This window comes from Polyodon spathula, chromosome 3 (genome assembly GCF_017654505.1).
Source record: "Polyodon spathula isolate WHYD16114869_AA chromosome 3, ASM1765450v1, whole genome shotgun sequence".
Classification (NCBI taxonomy): domain Eukaryota; kingdom Metazoa; phylum Chordata; class Actinopteri; order Acipenseriformes; family Polyodontidae; genus Polyodon; species Polyodon spathula.
In genome coordinates this window covers 77,971,963-77,994,568 of record NC_054536.1, presented here as the reverse complement: position 1 = coordinate 77,994,568, position 22,606 = coordinate 77,971,963, and the positions used below count along the sequence as shown (strand labels likewise).

The following is a 22,606-nucleotide window of genomic DNA, read 5'->3' as shown; positions in this document are numbered from 1 at the left end:
GTGTGTAGTTCGCCCTCTAGCGTTTTGCTATGGTAATGTAGTATTTTTTTTTTTTTTACTACTGTTAGTGATAGTTATAGATGTTAGAGATAGATAGATGTTTTGATACAGGAGTCTCATCTAAAATTAGCAGATGTACGTAGATACCAAGATAAATATTACATGGCTATCACCCATTCATGTTCTCTAACCAAATCAAAGGGTGTCCTGATAGCTGTGAATAGGAAACTGATTATTACTGTTCATTCTAATGGTGATGATGATGAGGGAAAGTGTTGGTATCTGAATGGATATATTCATTTTCTTGATGAGATTAAGATGAAACTTGCCAATTTGCTGAACACTTATTATTATAGGAGGTGACTTTAATCTGTCCTTTGACCCCGCTCTAGATTTATCCAACAATACTGTTGTTGCTTTGCCTGCTGATTCTAGAACTTTTCTCCCATAGACACAAAACTTTTTTTCTAGAATTGATCATTTTTAATTCTCCAAATACCCTGCAATATATTATATCTACCTATATTCTGCCAATTCTAATATCTGATCACACCCAGGTTTTATACGTATTTAATTTTTGCCCTGAAGTACCACGTGCTAGAAGATGTAGGTTCAATTCCTTCCTCTTGCAAAATGTAAAACTAAAACACTTGATTTAAAGGAATTTTTTATATTAATTCCAGCTGAGATTAACCTCCACTCCATGTGGGAGGTAATTAAGTGTTACATAAGACGTTGCAGTATCTCATTCGCTTCTAACTTGAACAGAACACAAAACAAACAAGTTAATCAAATAGAGAAAGATGTCTCGAAACTAGAGACAGAACAAAAACAATGTTTTTCAGAATGTAAGGCAAATAACCTAGCTGCCTTAAAGGTATGTAGGCCATAGTCAAGGCAATTTTTTAATAAAGCATTTATGGGTTCCTATATCTGTTCCATAATAACCATGACCCTATCTGCACTCTGTAAGGAGTTATAAGCTAGTTTTGCATTTGACCTTAAGGAGAGATCAAAGGACACGGTCAAGTAAATTTTTGATCAGAGCATATATGGGTTAATTTGTGTGTTCTATAGTAACTATAACACTGTTTAAACTCTCACAGTGGTTGTAAACAAGTTTTGCACTTGAGCTTAAGGTAGTATGTTTTAAGTTTTGCTTAAATCGGCATAACGATTTCAGAGAAAAAGATGTTTGAATATTTTAGATAAATCCAATATGGTTGCCGAACCATGTAACCAATCGACTTGTGTTGAACACATCTAAATATAGGCCATAATAGTAGTATGTGCCATAGGACCATAGGAGGTTTTGGAGAAGATTTTGATAAATTGGCCAATAATCGTGAAAAATCCAATATGGCTGCCAAACCATGTGACAGAACTGATGTGTGTTGCTCTGACACTTCACAAAGGCCTCTACCACCACTCTGTGAAGATTCTAGTCTACAACATTGTACATTTTATGAATAGTGCAATATGTGTAAACATGCAAATTGACCATAGCTGAAATATGATTGGCTCATAGTGACTTGCTTTTAACAATTTTAACAGACAACCTTACCAAGGCTACGTATGTAAAGTTTCGCTTCAATTGGCATAACCATTTCATATAAGATTTTTGAATATTTTTGAAAAATATAATATAGCCACCAGACCATGTGACAAATCAACTCCTCTTGAACAACCGTAAATCTAGGCCATGAGGGTAGTCAATTGCACCAAGTTTCACATCTCTGCAATAAGAGGTTTCCGAGAAGAACTTTTTTTTTTATTTGTCCAAAATTCTCGAAAAATCCATTATGGCTGCCACACCATGTGATCTATGATCTTCATTTTCGCTCAGACACAACTTGCCTTAGGTGTCTACCACCCTACCAAGTTTCGTGAGTTTCTGTGTAACAGTGTTGATTTTAGAGATTTTTTAAAATAAAAATCCTAACAGAAACAATAGGCTTCCCAGCCATTGTGGCTGGGAAGCCTAATAAATAATAATAATAATCCTCACAATTACAACTGGGATCCTACAACTTCGTTGCTTGGACCCCTAATAACCAGTACAGCATTTGTAAATCCTGTCTTCGTCTCGTTACTGATTTAGTAGGCTACTCTTTTGTCGTCGATCACGTGGTTAATCCCAGAGTGGCTCTCCATCATATGATCAAGTCACATGATCGAGTGTGTGACGCTGTTGGGTTTGTTATTAGCTGAGAAGCAGCAGGTAAGAAAAACATTCAATACGGTCTTTTCTCATTAGATATTAGTAGACATTTTGTATTTTATTAAAGCTTGTATTTACTTTGAAACGAAGTACTGTAATGGCAACTACGCATCTTTAATGCTTGTGAGAAAAAACTATTTGCAAGATCTGTCTGAAGGACACACAGGCAGTCACCAGTAATATTGACATGTAACACCAGAAGGGTACGAGCAGTCTGATATAAATAAATAAATAAATAAATAAATAAATAAAATAATACAAAATATACATAATAAAACTATCTGTATTTAAAAAGTGTGTTAATCTACACTATTACCGTTAGTGTTCCCCAAACCAGAACAATCTTGCATAATGTATTTACGATAAAATTCCAGTTTTACTTCCCGTTTACGAAAAGTAGCTTTCTGCTAAGTACTAATATGTTGCTAAAATGTAGGTCACTGCTTTATTTCAAATTGAAATCCACTACAGTATCCATTTTAAGTACAGAGAACAGTTCATACAAAAATGAGGCTTGCTTTAGGCTTGTACAGTATACATCACAGAGGAAAAACATTGTGCAAAACCAAAACCAGGTATTTTCAGATACCAACCAGTGAAATCTCATTATAGAGAGTTATGACTTACCTTTACAAGATTTGAGATGCTGTCCAGCGGGTAGTTACTATAGCTGTTTTGTCAACACAGTTCTGGTATGTTTATTTGTTTTTGCTTTTTAGAGCAGGACACACCACTGAAGGTCACTATTGTTATTTGAAGCAGGCTGCTGCCATTTCTGCAACAGAGGGCTGGTTAAGACTGAGGGGATTATAAGAAAATAAATTATTACAAAATATATTTTAAAAAGATAAAACTACGTTTATTTTTGTTTTGTTAATGTATTTTAATTAATTAACTTCTGAATTGTATGCTTTCTACAGGTAAGGAAATGTCAGTTAGTTGTGAGAAAGCAAGTTTAGATCCACAGTCTGCTATTGCATTACCACAGTATAGTGTAACTTTTTTATTTTTATTTTTTTTTGTGTATATGCGTATATGTTAAAGGTTCGGAAAAATATTTTAATGTAGCTAACCGAGTTTTGCTATCCAGTGCTGTCAGTATTTAATGTAAATATACATTTTGTTGAGTTATTGTAGTTTATTTACAATAATTATGATTTATTTGTGTAACTCAGCTGAAGAAAAAGTAATATTAGTAATGCAACCCTGTTAATCTTTCATCCTGTTTTAGAAAACTGTGAGCAAGGAAAGAGGAAAGGAACAATCCCAAAATGGACATCCGAGGAGCTGTTGATGCTGCTGTTCCAACCAACATCATTGCAGCCAAGGCTGCAGAAGTCCGTGCTAATAAAGTCAACTGGCAATTATACCTTCAGTAAGTAGAAGGAAATATATTTGAACGATGTCTTGTTTTTGGAGATGATGAAGCACTCCAATGTTAGACCTACATAAAAAACAAACAGTCAAAATAACTATTATTATTATTATTATTATTATTATTATTATTATTATTATTTTGAATTTACATGTTTGTAGTTACTTCCCCAGATTCAAAGTACCTCTTAAACTTACTGCACAAGGGTTTTGTTTTTAGTTATACTAATATTAGACTAATTAGACTATATTTGGTGTTGGTTACAATTAATTTACTGTATCTAAAGAGCATTGCCTTATTTGTTTGAGATTTCGTTATTGTGAAGTACAGCTGAATGTGGAAGATTCTGTGGTGATTTAGAGTCTTGGGGTAATGATTAAAATATGTTTTAAGTACATGGCGTAAGGAACCATAATACATCTTTCAGCACTAAGTGTTTACTGTTAGATTCAGTAGAAGATTCACTTTAATTATTTTATTTATTTTTTACAAAATGAGATGTTATTGGATATTTATTTGTCTAGAATCATTCAATAACTCCATTATTTGTGAATACTTGTTTATTAGTCTTTTATATTGTAAATTCAGAAACTGTCTACTTTTATTCAATCCTTGCAACAACCAAACAAATTTAGCAGCTATATGTTTTTTTACATTTTTCATAGTAAATTCGAAATATCTACCAACTACAATATTATTTCTAATGCAGTATCTTAAGTACAATATAATGATCAACTAGCAGGTAAAGGGGGGGTTGCAGCACTGAATTAAAAATAAATAAATAAATAATTTCTGGAGCATTAAGAATACTTTGTCAGATTTAGTTTTGTTCAGCTTTATTTCAATTCTCTGTTCAATACTTTTGTTCGCCCCTTCTTAAGCTTTTGAGGGGACTTGTGGTATTTCCTTCCCTCTTGTTAACATTTCCAACTAGGCCAGCCAGTTTAATTAGGAACTGGTTGGCCTAGTCAGAACAGGGAGTGGGTATATCTTATCTTTAGAACTTTAAGCTATTTACTCCAAATAGTCCTCAGCTCATTTTGTTTTACCTCATTTGTGAGAAGAGGCTTGTTGCTGTGACAGCCTTAGTACTCGTTTTTGTGTGATCTTTGTCTTACGTTTTGTGCTGAAATATCATGTCATGGAATTGATACTTAGCATTAAAGAGTGAGAAACCATTTCACACTATGAGCATTAGAGAGTGATAAACCATTTCACAGAGAAAGAAAAGCCCACGAGAACCTGCGTGGTTGATTTGATATGCGGTTGGTTGGCTTTCGGTTGTTCAGAGTTCTCCTGTATTTAGCCACTTCTACCCACAACAAGAGACAATCTACATATTACATGGTGCGCAGTGTTAAAGTGCCCAACAAATAAAATGTATTGTGTGGCCCTAAAGTAGGGTCTCCACCATGTAAAGTACAGTGACTATAGAAAGTGTACACCCCCTTTCAAAATGTTCTCCTTTTTGTCTTATAGCCTGGAACTAAAATGCATTAAAATAGTTTTTCATTTATCTACACGTCCTGCCCCACAACTTCCAAGTGAAAAATAATTGCTCGAAATTGGTAGAAAATTAATTAAAACTAAAAACTGAAATAGCTTGGTTGGATAAGTGTCCACCCCCCCCTTGTAGTAGCAATCCTAAATTAGCTCAGGTGTAACCACCAAGTTAAGTGGCCTCCACCTGTGTTAAATTGTAGTGATTCACATGATTTCAGGATAAATTCAGCAGTTCCTGTAGGTTCCCTCTGCTGGGTAGTGCATTTCAAAGCAAAGAATCAACCATGAGCACCAAGGCACTTTCAAAAGAACTCTGGAACAAAGTTGTTGAAAGGCAGAGATCAGGGGATGGGTATAAAAAAAAATATCAAAGGCCTTCAATATTCCTTGGAGCACAGTCAAGGTGATTATTAATAAGTGGAAGGTGTATGGCATCACCGAGACCCTGCCTATATCAGGCCCCTCCTCCAAACTGGATAACAGAGCAAGAAAGAGATTGATCAGAGAGGCTACCAAGAGGCCAATGGCAATTTTGCAAGAGCTACAGGCTTTTATGGCCAAGACTAGTCAAAGTGTGCATGTGACAACAATATCCCAAGCACTCTGCAAATCTGGCCTATATGGTAGGGTGGCAAAAAGGAAGTCATTACTCAAGAAAACCCACCTTGAATCCTGTTTGAAGTATCCAAAAAAACACTCAGGAGCCATGTAGCCATGTGGCAAAAAGTTTTGTGGTCTGACGAAACTAAAATGGAACTTTTTGGCTTAAATGCAAAGCGTTATGTTTGGTGCAAACACAACACAGCGCATCACCCAAAGAATACCATCTCTACTATGAAGCATGGTGGTGGCAGCATCATGTCATGGGGATGTTTCTCATCGGCAAGGACTGGGGAACTTCAGGATAGAAGGGAAAATGAATGGAGCAAAGTACAGAAGTCCTTGAGGAAAACCTGCTGTCCTCTGCAAGAAAGCTGAAACTGGGATGGAAATTCACCTTTCATCATTACAACGACCCAAAGCACACAGCCAAAGCTATACTGGAGTGGCTAAGGAGCAAAATGGTAAGTGTTCCTGAGTGGTCCAGTCAGAGCCCTGATGTAAATCCAATCTGAAATTTGTGGCATGACTTGAAGATTTCTGTCTATCAGTGGTCCCCAAGGAACTTGACAGAGCTTGAACAGTTTTATAAAGAAGAATGGCTAAATATTGCCAAATCTAGGTGTGCAAAGTTGGTAGAGACCTATCCCAACAGACTCACAGCTGTAATTGCTGCCAAAGGTGCTTCCACCAAGTATTAACACAGGGTGGGTGGAGACTTATCAAATTATGATCTTTGTTTTGTATTTTTAATATATATTTTTTTTCTCAATAAAAAAAAAACTTTTTTCCCCTTAACAGTGTGGAGTATGGTGTATGGATAAGTGGGAAAAAAAATTCTCACTTAATGCATGAAACTCTGAGGCCCTGACAACAAAATGTGAAAAAAGTTCAAGGGAGTGTAGACTTTCTATAGACATTGTAACCACACCTGACACTACTGTGTTTTCAGAGGCCAAATGATTTCAGGAGAGGACTGTGAGTTTATTAAGAAGTTTGAAATGGCTCGTTCTGAAGAGAAGCACACCATACTCACTAATGAAGGACACCAGGTAAAACAAAAACATTATTCTTTTTTGTTTGTTTTTTAATGATTCATTTGTACCTTTCCTTTTCTGTTTTAACTGTGAATGTTTATTTTATTCCATCACAGTGTGCAAAAACGTTCCTCAACCTTATGGCTCATATTTCCAAGGAGCAAACTGTACAGTACATTTTGACTTTGATCGATGATACACTTCAGGTAAGATGGCAATCTTTTGTTAATTATTTATGCAATATGTAATCTGTCAAGACTATGAGACATTTGTGAAATAAGTCTTTCAAACCCTTTGTAAAATAAACCATTTTACAGAATCAATATTTATCTTACCAATTTTACACTTCCATTAGCTATATAGGTCTCAAATGTGCATGTATTTTAATTTTAAAACAGACAAGTTCTGGTACCAGTTCTCAGTTTACTTGCCTTCCTTACTTGCCTTCCTTACATCCTTGGTAATTTCACCCGAGTAGTCTCTTCTGCTGAACACCTCAGTCATTTAGGGAAGCATGTAATTGGTTATTGACAGGAAAGAATCCAATGAAGGGGTAGGCACAGTTTCACCTTCCCTGTGAAATGACACAGGAAATGCAAGACAGACCAAGAACATAGCTTACTGCCTTATTTTCAGGAGCTCTGTTATGTATATTGATCTCAGAAGTGCCTTCGGCAAAGCATGTTAGTCAATAATGGCAGCAACTGGTTGGTGAAGGACACAACATAAAGGCGTTTAGGTGGTGGGGAGAATTTCACTCTTTTGGTATTGAAATGAATGTTTTCTAACGTGTTTTTTTCAAAAATGCTAATTTGAGACAATTGAAGTGTAGAAGAGAATCACACGCACATTTGTTTCAATTGATTTATTTAGTTTCTTACAGTTTTGTCTGGTCTGTTCGATTTTATAAAACTTTTGCTGTCGCAGTATTTAGATAAACCACTATTTAGATAAATTAAGCAGACATATGTTCATATGTTTCAGGGACATTGGTAGTCATTCCCACCAAGTTAGAATAAAACTACAACAACAACTTAGCTCATCGGATTTCTTAAGCTAAGCAAGAGTTGACTTGGGGTCCTCCATGGAAAACCAGAGGCTTCAGAAAGTGGCGGTGGTGGCTGGCAACCACACTGACTGCAGATTCTGACAGTCATATGTAATAATTTCTGTTGTGAATCATGTGGTGCAACATTTTAAATAAACCATTGGACTTATATAGACTGTAATATACATATCTGCTCAATAATCTTTTCCAGCTCAGCAAATAGAAACTGAATTATTACTTGTATGTCTGTGCTGTATGACCAATCTTTAAAAAGTCAGGATGAGGTAAATAACTTATGAGCCTGACTGATGGTCAGTTTGGAAATACGGTCTCATCACAGGAGAGTTTCTTGTGTGGGATAGTCAGAAATAGAAACATTTTATAAAGCTTGAAGTTGTAAACATTTATTCTGCATTTGATGCATTTTTTAAATAAAGACAACAGCAACAGATTTGTTTCAGTACTATGACAAATGAAGCTAGTTGGTTTCTACATTACACCTCCTATATTTTTTCCTACTGTACCGCAAAAATGCACTGCAAATTGCATGAATACTCAAAAAAACGGACACCCATCAGGGTCCCTGACCCGACAGTCTTTACTACCTAGTTATCGGTTATTAACTGGAGAATTTACAGCAAATGTACAAAAAATATGACAGTAATGCTATTAATTCTATTGTATGGAGCGCATTTCTGCTTGACTTTATTCAATCTGGGAGGATTATGAGTAGTTGTCAGTACTGTAGGCTACACAAATCTACAGATCCGAAGAGAGGAAATGTATAATTATGTACACCAAGTAAAAGATATAAAAGATAAGGTACAACATTGTGATTAATTTTGCAAAAGTGTTTTTTTGTTTGTTTGTTTTTTTTTTATACTTTGGTATCCCGTTCATTTTAATAATTGCTTGGTTATAGATTATCTATACATCCGATTGTGATTAGCATGCTTCAGATGTCTGCCCCCATTCCAATTAATTACATTTTTTACTGCTTCAACAAATGGTGATGCACAGTAGTTTTCTGACACCAGTGGTGTTTAACTCAAGAAGCCTAACTTACTTATACTTATGTATGTTTTCTTTTTTTTATTTTATTTTATTTTTTAAATTACTGAATATTTTTAAAAGCATTTTGTGTAAATCATGTGAGTTCGGTTTTAAAGGCAACATGTTCAGTGCCGTGTGAAGCCTAGGACACACATGAGCGGCGCGGCACCACTTGCAGGGAGCGAAGCAGGGCATCGATTGGCAATACCGTTTTGCTTGGTGGACACACATCAACGTTGTGAGGCGGCAATACAAAAAAGAAAGACCACCACCACCTCCCAGCACTGTACAACAACCCAAAAACTGTATTATTATTGAACTTTTACTGTTTGAACCCAGAGTGCACAACCATGTCCATCTCCAGAAGGATCTAACGTTATAAGTTCCCATATCAGAACACCACTCAGAAATATTTGCCTTTCATTTACTTAAGGATATGTATGTAAAGTATGATATTTATTTTGGGATACAATGTGAAAGCCTTTTTCTACAAAGAAACAGCTATTATATATCTAGTCACTTAACACTACTGGACTGTGGTACTGTATCTGTAGTTATACATTATATAGGAGCTGCTATTAAGGTAAAAAGGGATCGCAGTCTTCGCAATTGTATACACAGTAATCAGGTGGCTGGCAACTGAGGGGGGGGGCAATGTAGCGATCTTGGAACTTTTGGACTGCTTCATCGCTGCCCCTGAAGGGACTGTAAACAGTTATGTGTCTGTTGTTTGTTTGTCCTTCTTGTGTATTGTGAGACCGCCCACACCATTAGAGAAAAGTGTATGTGGGGTGGGGGAGATTGTATGGGGATCGTAGTTAGGAGCGTGAGCATGAGTGTGTGTGTGTGTGTGTGTGTGTGTCTGCCGGTGTGCTTGGTGGTAAATGGGTAAATGAGTGTGGGAGGGGTGGTAGTTGAGGCTCTGTGTGACCTCTAGCCCCCCCCCCCCCCTTTCAGGGGCTATGGTAGTTCTTAGGGTCGGAGGTTAGTCCGACGTGGGAACAGCAGGGGTGCAGCGATTAGAGGGAAGGGAATCACGTGGGACGGAGCTATAAATAGTGGCTACAGGGTCCTCCATGTTCAGTTAGAGAAACGTTGTACTAAGAGAAGCAGTGTTGTACTGTGACGAACCAGATAAACGAACAGTGTGCTAGTTTATGGGGAAAACACAGCTTGTTGCGGAGTGGCTGTGGCTGTATGATAGGAAAAAGCGATTGGTTAGATCTAAGTTTTTGTTATTTTCTTTTGGCATGGGCTTGGCCTTAGTCATGTTAGTGTGAGGAAATATACCTGTTCTCAGTGATACACTGCAATCCTGGTGTCTGCAAAGTTTTGATTATTTTAGGTCGATAGCAACCGATAACGTTACTGTATATTTATATATGTGTGTGTGTGTGTGTGTGTGTGTGTGTGTGTGTGTATATATATATATATATATATATATATATATATATATATATATATATATATATATATATATATATATATATATGTATATATATGGTTGAGTCTTTGCATTTCAAAGCAAAGACTCAACCATGAGCACCAAGGCACTAAAAAAAAAAAAAAAAAAAAAAAAAAAAAAAAAAAAAAAAAAAAAAAAAAAAAAAAAAAAAAAAATCAAAAGAACTCTGGGACAAAGTTGTTAAAAGGCAAAGATCAGGGGATGGGTATAAAAAAAAATATCAAAGGCCTTCAATAGGAGATTGATCAGAGAGGCTACCAACAGGCCAATGGCAACTTTGCAAGAGCTACAGGCTTTTATGACCAAGACTAGTCAAAGTGTGCATGTGACAACAATATCCCAAGCACTCTGCAAATCTGGCCTGTATGGTAGGGTGGCAAAAAGGAAGTCATTACTTAAGAAAACCCACCTTGAATCCCATTTGAAGTATCCAAAAAAACACTCAGGAGCCATGTAGCCATGTGGCAAAAAGTTTTGTGGTCTGACGAAACTAAAATGGAACTTTTTGGCTTAAATGCAAAGCGTTATGTTTGGCGTAAACCCAACACAGCGCATCACCCAAAGAATACCATCTCTACTATGAAGCATGGTGGTGGCAGCATCATGTCATGGGGATGTTTCTCATCGGCAAGGACTGGGAAACTTGTCAGGATAGAAGGGAAAATGAATGGAGCAAAGTACAAAGAAGTCCTTGAGGAAAACCTGCTGCCCTCTGCAAAAAAGCTGAAATTTTATATATATATATGTATACATACATGCACGCAGTGCCTATAGAAAGTCTACACCCCCTTTTCAAAATGTTCACCTTTTGTTGCTTTATAGCCTGGAATTAAAATTGTTGGATTTTTCATTTATCTACACATCCTACCCCACAATTTTCAAGTGAAAAAAAATTCTAGAAATTTGTAGAATATTAATTAAAAATAAAATAAAAACTGAAATAGCTTGGTTGGATAAGTGTCCAACCCCCTTGTAGTAGCAATCCTAAATTACTCGGGTGTAACCAATCACCTTCAAAATCACACACAAAGTTAAATAGCTTCCACCTGTGTTCAATTGTAGTGATTCGCATGATTTCAGGATAAATTCAGCAGTTCCTGTAGGTTCCCTCTGCTGGGTAGTGCTTTTCAAAGCAAAGACTTAACCATAAGCACCAAGGTGCTTCCAAAGAACTCCGGGACAAAGTTTTTGAAAGGCATAGATAAGGGGATGGGTATAAAAAAATATCAAAGTCCTTGAATATCCCTTGTAGCACGGTCAAGACAATTATTAAGAAGTGGAAGATGTATGGAACCACCAAGACCCTGCCTATATTAGGCCGTCCCTTCAAACTGGATGACCGAGCAAGAAGTCTTGTCTGTCTTGCTGACACATTTATCTGTTTTTTTTTTTTTTTTTTAGACATGCTTACTTATGTGGTATGTAAAATAGAAAGTGTTGTATTGGTAAATAGGCCAAATGCAATATCTGGTCAGTAATAGTTTCTGTAGCAGTCCTTTATTCCGTATTATATTACTTGATTGTCTCATCCAGTCAGGTTTTAGGGTTTATCATGTATTCCACAGCATAACTCTCGTTGCCATTAATTAACGAGCACATGAATTACCACTGCTTCAGACATGAATGCTTAATTGTGTTTTTTCACCCACAGGAAAACCATCAGCGTGTTAACATCTTCTTTGACTATGCCAAAAGAACTAAAAACACGGCCTGGTCCTACTTTCTGCCAATGCTGAATCGCCAGGATCTATTCACTGTTCACATGGTGAGTAACTTCTTGGAAGAACAGATGTGATGCGCAGTCTGTACTGTCTCCTTAGCTGTCTCTCATATATTGGATATGCAAAACACATCAAATAATTCAACACCATAAAAAAAAAAAAAATCCAACTAATTCAAGACACTTCTGCATGTATGGACACTGTTCCCCTACAAGCATCTGAAAGTGCATCTAAATCAGTGACACGAAATAATAAATCTCCATTAAAAAATGGATGTCTACATTATGCGAATGTGCAATATCATAAATAAATCCCTTGTTGTTGAGAATGAAGATGTTATAAAATGAGAGTCCTTACCCAGCACTTTAAAACAGGTCAGATGAAAGATTAAATTTGTTCTATTTTTTTTTCTATGATCTTATAATTCATTTTTTGATTTACACTTCTCACTTGAGTTGTGCTGCAGTAAGAATGCTGTGTTCCTTCTACAGACTGAAGCATACTTATTGGGAATAATTTTTATAAACAGTTTGAGTGCAGGTAGTGAAAACGTGACATGGTTTCCATAGAAAAATACAAATAAGTCTCACCTTTTCCTCATGCAATTTTGGTAGTACCTTTCGGTTTATGTAGTCTTCTTTTAGGGAAAGGAATTCTCCTTCCAAATGCAAATGACCTAATTAATATTAATATACAGGAGGGTACATTGAAGTGTTTCTTTCTGTGTTCCAGTTTGGCCTACTGCTGATATCATGCAGTTTTCTTTAACTGGGTTTCCACAAAGTTTTAAGGTTGCGGATTACTTGTGTGTTAAGTCAGTTTTGCAAAGATTCAATAAACCATTTGACTGATGATGATGATTATGATGATGATGATGATGATGAGTTATATCAGGTTACAAAACAGTACTGTATCAGTTTTGATTCGGTTAGCAACAAATCGCTATCAGTGCCAAAAGGTGTCCTTTTACGTGAACTTCCTGTTCCTTTAGGCGGCGCATTTACAATGGGGAAAATTCTGTTTGACCGCAAGGTTGTTCCCTAAGCCAAAGATTACTCTTAGGAGGTGTTCCAATATGGAGAGACTACTGTATATGAAAAACTGTGAAGTGTGACATGCATACATACGTACTTATGGCCATCTCAACTAGACCTATATCCCCTTTATGGGAGATTTCTTCCCAATGGGGTACTATACTTGCTGCTTTTTATTTGTTCCTACCACAGTATATAGGAAAATATTGATTTATACATTGTTGTCAACAAACCTCAATAACTTCTTTTTCCAGTTGGGGGCAGCACATTCTCTATTCTGTTTTCCTCAACAGGCGCCCATGCTGTATGCTAATGCCTTATGTTTTATGATACACACTTAAATGAACTTCTCTTGCTGAACAACAAAATCAAATTATGGTGCTCTAAATGATATTCTGTGGACTTAATGCTCAGATGGCTTTTCTTAGTAATTTCTCACACATACACTAGCACAGATACACATTTAAGATTTATATTTGCGACGTGGTGACTGTGTGGGCAAACCTGTGAAAAACGGATGAGCTTAGATTCTTATCTTATATTCATATACTAAGTCAGTGGTTCTCAATACTTACTGGTGGCTGTACTGCCATTTTTTTTTCTCTAAAACTATTAAGTATGCAATATGAAAAATAAAGAATGTATAGACATATGCACTTCTAGTTTTTGTGTTTTTTTTTCATTTATGTCTACAATAAAGCCAAAGTGTTTCTCATTTTAAAAATACAGCAGATATCTTATTTCTCAGGTCCTTCTAATAATAAACTGGAGACAAACAGGTGTTTTGCTAGGAGTTTGTATTTTTTAAATTGCACATTGTCGATCCTGTTTCTTATGTTAGTCCCACACATCACTTGCTGTTTAAGAAACTGTTGCACAAATTCTGGCAAGCGTTGTTTAAGACCGTTCTGTCCTTGCACTAGGCGTTCCGGTTTTGTTGTAACACTATGTTAAAATCTATATATATATATATATATATATATATATATATATATATATTATATATATATATATATATATATATATAATATATATATATAACTCACGGAGTTCGTTGCCCCTTTAAGATAGACCCAGGACACAAAAATTGATTTTTTACGGCGCTGACGCGCACTTTTTAATAAACACAGAAATGAAAAAAACCAAACAAATGCCTAGCTCCCTCTTGGAGCTCTGACTAAACATAGACTGGTTTCTCACTAAACCACAGGACGGCTAAGCCGTTTACCTGACAAACACCAAAACGGGCTTCTCTCAGCACTCTCTTCAATACGACTGGACACACACGCAGTCGGGCTCTTCACTCAGCAGCCCCGATCAGTCTGGCTGCCTCTCTTAAATACCCTGCACCTGTCTCTAATTTACAATTACGACCAGGTGCAGAGGATTAACTAAACAATAAAACAATTACAATTAAACCCCATAACACCCAAATGTGCATTCTCACAAGGTTTTTAGCAGGGAAGGATTTTAACCCCCTCCCTGCTACCTTACACATCCTCCCCCCCAAGTGTGAAACACTGATCGGCCATACCAAGGCCACCCCCTCCCCTAAAACACAACCACCCACACTCAAGTCCCGAAATGTCAATTTCCGCCCTCTTCCACGGGCGGACTTGAGGGTGGGTCGAACCTTCCGGCACTTCCGGGAAGGGACCCTGAACCGGCGACAAGGGACCCCACCGGGATGACAGGGCCGACCGAAGTGACGACCGGGGAACAAGGAGGATGCAGCAGTGGACAGAGATCTTCCACTGGGGACCGGCGCAGCGATGTCCGATCACCCAGGGGGAGCGAAGCAGCGAACAGGGGGAGCAACAGCGACGTCTGGCAGCAGCCCAGCGACGTCTGGGTGCTCGGGAAGAGCGGAGCAGGGAACCAGGGGAAAAGCTGTGGCCAATGTTGCAGACTCCTGGGCTCCAGGTCCAGCGCAGGAAGGTCTAGGAAGACCGGCAGGGTGTCCAGGAGCAAGGGGCAAGGGACCGCACCTGGCAGTGCCGGACTGGTTCGCTGGGGTGATGGAGGTGGGCACCTCACCTCCTCCTCTCTGTTCGTCGCTTCTCCTCTCTGGGCTCTGGGAGCGGCGGCTCCCCTCTCTGGGCTCTGGGAGCGGCGGCTCCTCTTCTCTGGGCGCTGGGAGTCTCGTTTCCTTCCAGTGCTCCGCTTTGTCCCCCTTCGTTGTGTGTGGCGGCGGCTCCTCTCGTTCCTCTGAACCCGCGACTCTCGCCGCCGAGGGCTTCCTGACCCCCCTCTTATTCTCTGGGGTCTCGCTGGGAGAACCCCGGCGGCCCTCTCCTCTTCCTCTTGGCGCTGCGAGCCGCTTCGTCGACCCGCTCCTCGGACGGCGGCTCCTCCTCTCTGGGCTCTGGGAGCGGCGGCTGGGCTTGTCTTGCCTGCTCCCATTTTTGGAGCAGCAGATCCAGCTCCGTCGGCTCTGGCTCTGGCAGTCCAAGTTCCAATCTCCATCTCTTATTCTGCTCAATCTGAGCAGCAGTGTTTCTCTTCATCAAAGCGACCAAATCCTCTAGGGTTTCCATTTTACTGGGTCATAGGGGCGCCCACACACACTTCTGGTACCATATGTAAACGATCCTCGCACTCACGGAGTTCGTTGCCCCTTTAAGATAGACCCAGGACACAAAAATTGATTTTTTACGGCGCTGACGCGCACTTTTTAATAAACACAAAAAAAAAAAACCAAACAAATGCCTAGCTCCCTCTTGGAGCTCTGACTAAACATAGACTGGTTTCTCACTAAACCACAGGACGGCTAAGCCGTTTACCTGACAAACACCAAAACGGGCTTCTCTCAGCACTCTCTTCAATACGACTGGACACACACGCAGTCGGGCTCTTCACTCAGCAGCCCCGATCAGTCTGGCTGCCTCTTTTAAATACCCTGCACCTGTCTCTAATTTATAATTACGATCAGGTGCCGAGGATTAACTAAATCATTAAAACAATTACAATTAAACCCCATAACACCCAAATGTGCATTCTCACAAGGTTTTTTAACAGGGAAGGATTTTACCCCCCTCCCTGGTACCTTACATATATATATATATATATATATATATATATATATATATATACACACACACACACACATACACACACAGTGCCTTGGAAAAGTATTCAGACCCCTGACCAATTCTCTCATATTACTGAATTACAAATGGTACATTGAAATGTTATTCTGTTTGATATTTTATTTTAAAACACTTAAACTCAAAATCAATTATTGTAAGATGACATTGGTTTTATGTTGGGGAAATATTTTTAAGAAAAATATAAAACTGAAATATCTTGCTTGCATAAGTATTCAACCCCCACACATTAATATTTGGTAGAGCCACCTTTTGCTGCAATAATTAAGTCTTTTGGGGTAAGTATGTACCAGCTTTGCACACAGTGTCGGAGTGATTTTGGCCCATTCTTCTTGGCAGATTTGCTCCAGGTTGTTAGGGTTGGTTGGACGACGCTTGTGGACCACAATTTTCAAATAGTGTCACAGATTCTCAATGGGATTGAGATTGGGACTTTGACTGGGCCACTGTACGACATTCACCTTTTTGTTCTTGAGCCACTCCAATGTTGCTTTGGCCTTGTAGTCTATAGTTCTGATATTTACACATATAAAAAAAAAAAAAAAATTCTGCACAGTACAGTTAGTGAAAACCAGACACTATGCTCTTCGTGTGGCTGACACATCTGCTGATCACTAACTTACTGATATGCAAAGGTAAGAACCCTTCACCTCTGTTTACTGTCATGCTGGTCGTGTGGTATTGAGTTGAGGGGATATGTGTATTATTATAGTTTTTTTTTTGCATATGACCCCTCCTATATGTATGATGTGTATAACACCCCCCCCACCCTAACCCCCCAGTAGACGAGCACTGAATGCTCAACATTGACAGACTGCATACAATAAAAACACATTCCTCTTAATCATGAATTAACTAGGTTATTGACTGGTTTCACAGTTCAATGTGGACTCCAGCTGAAATTAAACTAAGTTTTAAATAAATTATAAATTATAAATCTTTAAATGTAATAAATCAGTTGGGTGGTGTTGTAATCACCGTAAGTGGAAATGTTTTCTTGTTAAGCTAGAGGTAGTCTTTACTTGATCTGTGATCTAAGATGGCTGCCTTATTCATGTGGTCATGTGACTGGTTTCTGTTTCATAAACGCATTTGGGATTCTTTTGTATTCTTTGATATTCTAGTTCAGTCATGTTTGTCGTTGTGACAGGATGGGTGAGTGGTGAAGTCCCCAGACCAGGATTTTGACACTCGCACAAGTACAGCGGGCTGAGCACACATTTATTCAAACAAGAATAAATCAAAAGACATACTAAACACAGCTTACAGAGACAAAATAAAAACAAATCTCGAATGCAGAAAACCGACACCAAGCAAGTACCGTGCTGGTCCTTCCAGCACGAGTAGCAATTGTATTTATTTTCTTTTAAATCTTTACCTTCTTGTCTCTCCTTCTTGCACGCTTTCTCCGGTCAAAAACCCCACACTGAACACAGACAAATCCAAGCTTATGGCCACAATCTGCGCAAAGGTTTTAATATGTATGGTCAATAGCTAATTTGTCAATAAATCATTAGCTGCTGACCACGCATTTCAAGGGATGTAGTTTGGTAGAAACGAGCTCCAAACATCTCCCCTGCCAAACCACAATAAATTAAATACGATAACCCTTTTAAACACACAAAATCTGCCCTGTTCCATATTTACACACGGGGCCCTTCTGCTGCTAGACATATACCCCCCCCCCCCCCCCCCCCCTTGTACGCAGCACATATGGCCCCAACAGCCATCTCCCTCCTCCCCTAAAACACAACCACCCTCCCTCAAGCCTGCTATTGTCTTTCTCCCATCCTTGAGGGAGGGTTGGCCCACAGTATGGCGCTTTTATGCTAGGTCCGAGAACCCAGCGACAGGGGACCTGGGTGCAGTGGATAAGACGTTCGGAGCGCAGGCAGGCGACCATCTGGCTGCAGCCCCAGGCAGAAATGTGAGCCCAGGCAACCGTGCAGGGACATCTGGGCCACCAGGGAGAGCAGAGCAGAAGACCAAACAGCCACTTGTGCAGCGACCTGGGAGTTCTTTCCAGCGACCATATGTCCAGACTCACAGGTCCGGGGTTACAACTTCCAGTCACCGGGCTGTGGGACATCCCCTCCCCCGTTCTGTAGATGGTGGCTCTCTCTTGTGCTCCGTCCAGCAACAGAACTTCTGACCGCGAAACTGCTGCTGGAAGCAAAAACAATTACCTGGCCGATGACGAACAGGCATCCCTCCTGGTAGCTTTCCTCTTCATGCAATCTGGGACCATTCTGCCTTCCACTCCTCGAAGACTGACTCCACTACATCCTCCATTCTGTCCACAGCTTGACCTCGGGCTTCAGGCTGATGAAATCCATGAAGATATCCTGGGGGCTGTCCCACAGTAGATGCCTCCTCTCAGAGGTGTGCTGGGATTCCTCAGCCAGCTTTCATACCTCTACATATCTTTGTTTTTCTTTCTTCAAAAAACAATTCTTCAAAAAAGAACAGTATCTGTTCTGGCCTGGATACGTGGGGGGCGCTGTGGCCAGATCCCACGTATGACAAGACGGCTGAGTGATGATTTCTCCAGACCAGGACGTTGACACTCACACAAGTACTGTGGGTTGAAGCGCTGCCATTAACAGCAAAAGTTGCTGTCTGTCTGTAGGTCCAAGGTAATGGAATTTCCGCTAAAATAAGGACGTTTGGTGGTCCAGTGGTTAAAGAAAGGGGCTTGTTACCAGGAGGTTCCAGGTTCACCTTAGCCACTGACTCAAGGTGTGAAACCCTGAGCAAGTCACTTAACCTTGTGGGACATATTCCCTGAATATGATAATACATGAACGTGTATTAGAAATGTAACTGGATTCATTAATGAAATTGTGTGTCTTAAGAAGAAGGGCATACTGCTGTGTCTTGAGAAGGGGGCAGACATACTGAACTATGTGACCTACTGATTAGGTGACCGGTGCCTGGACTGGATTAGGCTGAGCGGAAAGTTGAATACGTGCAACAATTGTTTTGACGCAAGGAGGACGTAAACTAGTGATGTCCCAGTGAAAAGGACATTAAAACATCGAAGGACTAGGAGTTTAAAAAAAGGCAAGAGACACAAATGATCTTATGAAAGTGGTTATTTAGCAGAGTGAAAAGACTATAAATATCCAAGCAAAACTAAACATTTTACGTTCCACATTGAATGCTAAACAAGGTGCTGTCACTCTGCTAAGAAAAGCTGCAACTCTGCGACTCTGCCTAAAAACAGTCCCAAGACGGGACTCTGCCTGAAACGGACCCAAGACGATGAAGCAAGCTGCAAGAGAGTCAGCGACCACAAGCAACGAGACTGAGGCCCGGCTGGAGGTCGGCAGTAAAACTTAGAGACTGTTATCAGACAAACCAGTCTAGGTCTGCTGTACACCTCAAACCACAGTATCCAAAATAAACTGTGCCTTGCTACCTACCTAGCTAAAAGATTCAGCGAGGAGGACAAGAGCAGACGGACGCTGTTGTTTGTTGATTCTATCGAGAATTGAAAGCTTTGTTGCCGAGTTTGATCCGATGTGGGATTGAAGACTTCGTTGCTGAAAGGAGAGCCTTTTAGACGGAACACTTCAACAGACTGAGTTTCCAAACCAGTGGACCAAAGATCTAAGCTTCAAGGAAACGGTAAGTATAACTCCAGCTGCATTTTTCTTTCATGGAAATAAATTAACTGTAACACATTCACGTAGAATTGAACTGTTAATTATTTTGTTTGCACCCTTTCTGCATGAAGTAACTTTTAGTGAAACTTGAAGTAACTATAAGTAATCTACCTCATATTGTTGTATGAAGAATTTCTTTTAGAGTAAACTTGCCATATCCTTAATCTATTAATTAGCTTAATGTGATATATTCTTAGATTGTCTGCATCATCTCAGATGAGGCTGTGCTCTTATGTGGGCGTGTATGTGTGAGCAAGCTACTAGCTATGTCGCAGCTTGCTTGAGCTGCTCCTTGTGTGTGAGGAGACAGACGGTGTCATATTTCAATTGCCTGCTTGGATTTGTGTTTTGTGCTTACAGACGAAGAGATTTACTTTCTGACTTTTCTGATTTCTGTTTAATATTTGTGTACTTTATAAAATACTACTGTTGATTAAACATTTGTTTGCATGTGTATGTGTGTTCATAGCAAATCTTCAATCTTCGTAACACGTCAATTAAATATTATTAATAAGAGAACTAATAAACCCAGATAAACATTAAATTATCAATTATTTAATTATTCTTACAATCTCCTTGTGCTCTGTCCTTTGGATGCAGAAGTGATGCATAGTTCACTATGCTCTCTGTAAGTCACTTTGGATAAAAGCGTCTGCTAAATGGTGAAATAATAAAATAATTATTTGGTGTGTTTGTATGACGTTTGTTTTGTTTTAGCTGCGACAGTCCACCTTTGTGCCAAACTTTCTGAGGAATATTCTCCTGACCAAAAGTAAACCAATGAGATGGGGGTATAATGTTGCTTCAGACTGTTTAAAAATGTGCACCATGTCAGCTAAATCATTGTAACTTGTTCAAACTATTAGGTGAAGTTAAACTTTAGTATTAAGCATTTAAAATGCTGTTCAGTATCGTTATTAGCTGATATTAAGTATATATTTCTTTTAGATGATGTGTATTTTTCACTTCTATGAACTGTTGCTTGATTAAATTAAACACAAACAACAATAAATAATCTATTAGCTTTTACTTGAAGAACAGAGTTTGAAAGTTAATGGCACATGTGTCCAGTAATAAGTAGAAGATGAAGAAAAACTGAAATTACTGTTTTGTGAAATGAAAAACAGCAATTTTTGAAAACATAAAATCAGTGGCTTGATGTCTGTCCGTACATCTGTCCATCATTTCTACATGCATTTGTGGAACACTTGATAGTTTTGAGAATATCAGATTCTGGAGAATCACTGATGAAATTGTGATTAAACATTTAATTGCAAATTCTGATTGTTATCTGTCTGGTCATCAACCTTTTAGCGCTAATTTGGAATTTACTACCATGGTGGTGGATGTTCAGTATGTTGGTCACGTACTTGATGTATCGTTAAAACAGGTGTCTGCCTGCACTGTAGTCCCTGAAACGTTATTTTAATTATCTAACTGGCTCTTTTTAAAGACCAATCTCCATAAAAAAAATTCATCCCTATTGATAGTTTAAATCAAGTTATTAATTATTCTTTCATCTGAAAATGTAGATAATTCTGCCTGCAAGATTTCTATGGAAACCATCGTCAACATCATCAAATTACTGTTCTATTTTAGACCCATCACATATTGCACTAATGTGGTATAGTGCTCCTGACTAAATTTAATTGATGTGCCTAATCTATCTCTATCTGTCTATTACATTTTGCACACCTTTTCTGCCTTTAACAAAATAGTTTTTTTTAAGGTGTTCTGCCAAGTGCTTTAACACTGCAGACCTGTTTAGAAAAGACCACTTCAATTCAGCTTTGCATAACTGTGCTGGAGTGTAAGACCACTCAAAACAGTAGGTTCGATAAACTGTAATTATTATGAAAAGATTTAAAAAAACGCCTGAAATGCCAGTATTTAGCTTCTTATAATTGCATCTCTCATTGTAATTGAACCACACACTACCTGAAATTCATAATATGAAAAAATGTGGTTTCTGTACTGAATTATTTCACAGATTATCTTAGTTAATCTGAGACACATGGCATCAAGATGGATATTTAGACCCCAGGCTCAAGGTGTTAGTTCATATCCTTTTTTAAACCCTGAATTGGGAAACCTCTCACACAGTCAGGATTGGAGATTGTTGATTAACATAAATAATTTATACGGATCAGGGAGTATTTAAAGGAATTTATCGAGGAGTGTCGTACTATTCAAACAACCTCTGATCACCCCCCATTGAAGCAGAAATTCCCAAATACCATCAGAGCCTGTTCTGCACCCAGAATCATTACATTTCTGACAACCGAGCACCCATGAGTTATCCCATTTAATGATGTAAACCTTTCAATATTGACATATATAAGGTTTAGTTATTGCATAAGAACTCTTCTTAAAAAAAATAAAAAAAAATAAAATGTGCATGATTGATCTATTTTTTCAAATTTCTGTATTCCAGGCTGCAAGAATTATTGCAAAACTGGCAGCCTGGGGAAGGGAACTGATGGAAGGTAGTGATCTGAATTACTACTTCAACTGGATTAAAACTCAGTTAAGCTCCCAGGTAATTTTTTTCTTGTACTGTATTAAAACAAAATAATAACAAATAACACACACGTCCTTTTGGCATTTTTAACTTTCATTTCAGTGTTTCAAGAAGTCCTTTTGCATGGTGATTTTTATGAGATTTTCTTATGTAACGTGATGTATGTGTGTGCATTTTTTAAATTATTTTCTTAATATCTGTGTATATATATGTGTGTGTGTGTGTATATATATATATATATATATATATATAT

General features: G+C 38.5%; 1 protein-coding gene across 2 annotated transcripts in view; it reads left to right on the top strand.

Moving 5' to 3' along the window:
* Window positions 1-2,148: 2,148 nt before the first annotated feature.
* Window positions 2,149-22,606, top strand: part of LOC121313435 (V-type proton ATPase subunit H-like) — a 65,180-nt gene continuing 44,722 nt past the window's right edge. The window contains exons 1-6 of one of the 2 annotated variants that reach the window (XM_041245963.1): window positions 2,149-2,221; window positions 3,453-3,596; window positions 6,652-6,751; window positions 6,853-6,942; window positions 11,954-12,067; window positions 22,267-22,371. In XM_041245963.1, coding sequence (XP_041101897.1) covers window positions 3,493-3,596; window positions 6,652-6,751; window positions 6,853-6,942; window positions 11,954-12,067; window positions 22,267-22,371 — 513 coding nt within the window. In that variant the 5' untranslated portion in view covers window positions 2,149-2,221; window positions 3,453-3,492. Of the gene's footprint in view, window positions 2,222-3,042; window positions 3,142-3,452; window positions 3,597-6,651; window positions 6,752-6,852; window positions 6,943-11,953; window positions 12,068-22,266; window positions 22,372-22,606 lie in introns of those variants that run through there. The other variant, XM_041245962.1, reaches the window with a different exon arrangement.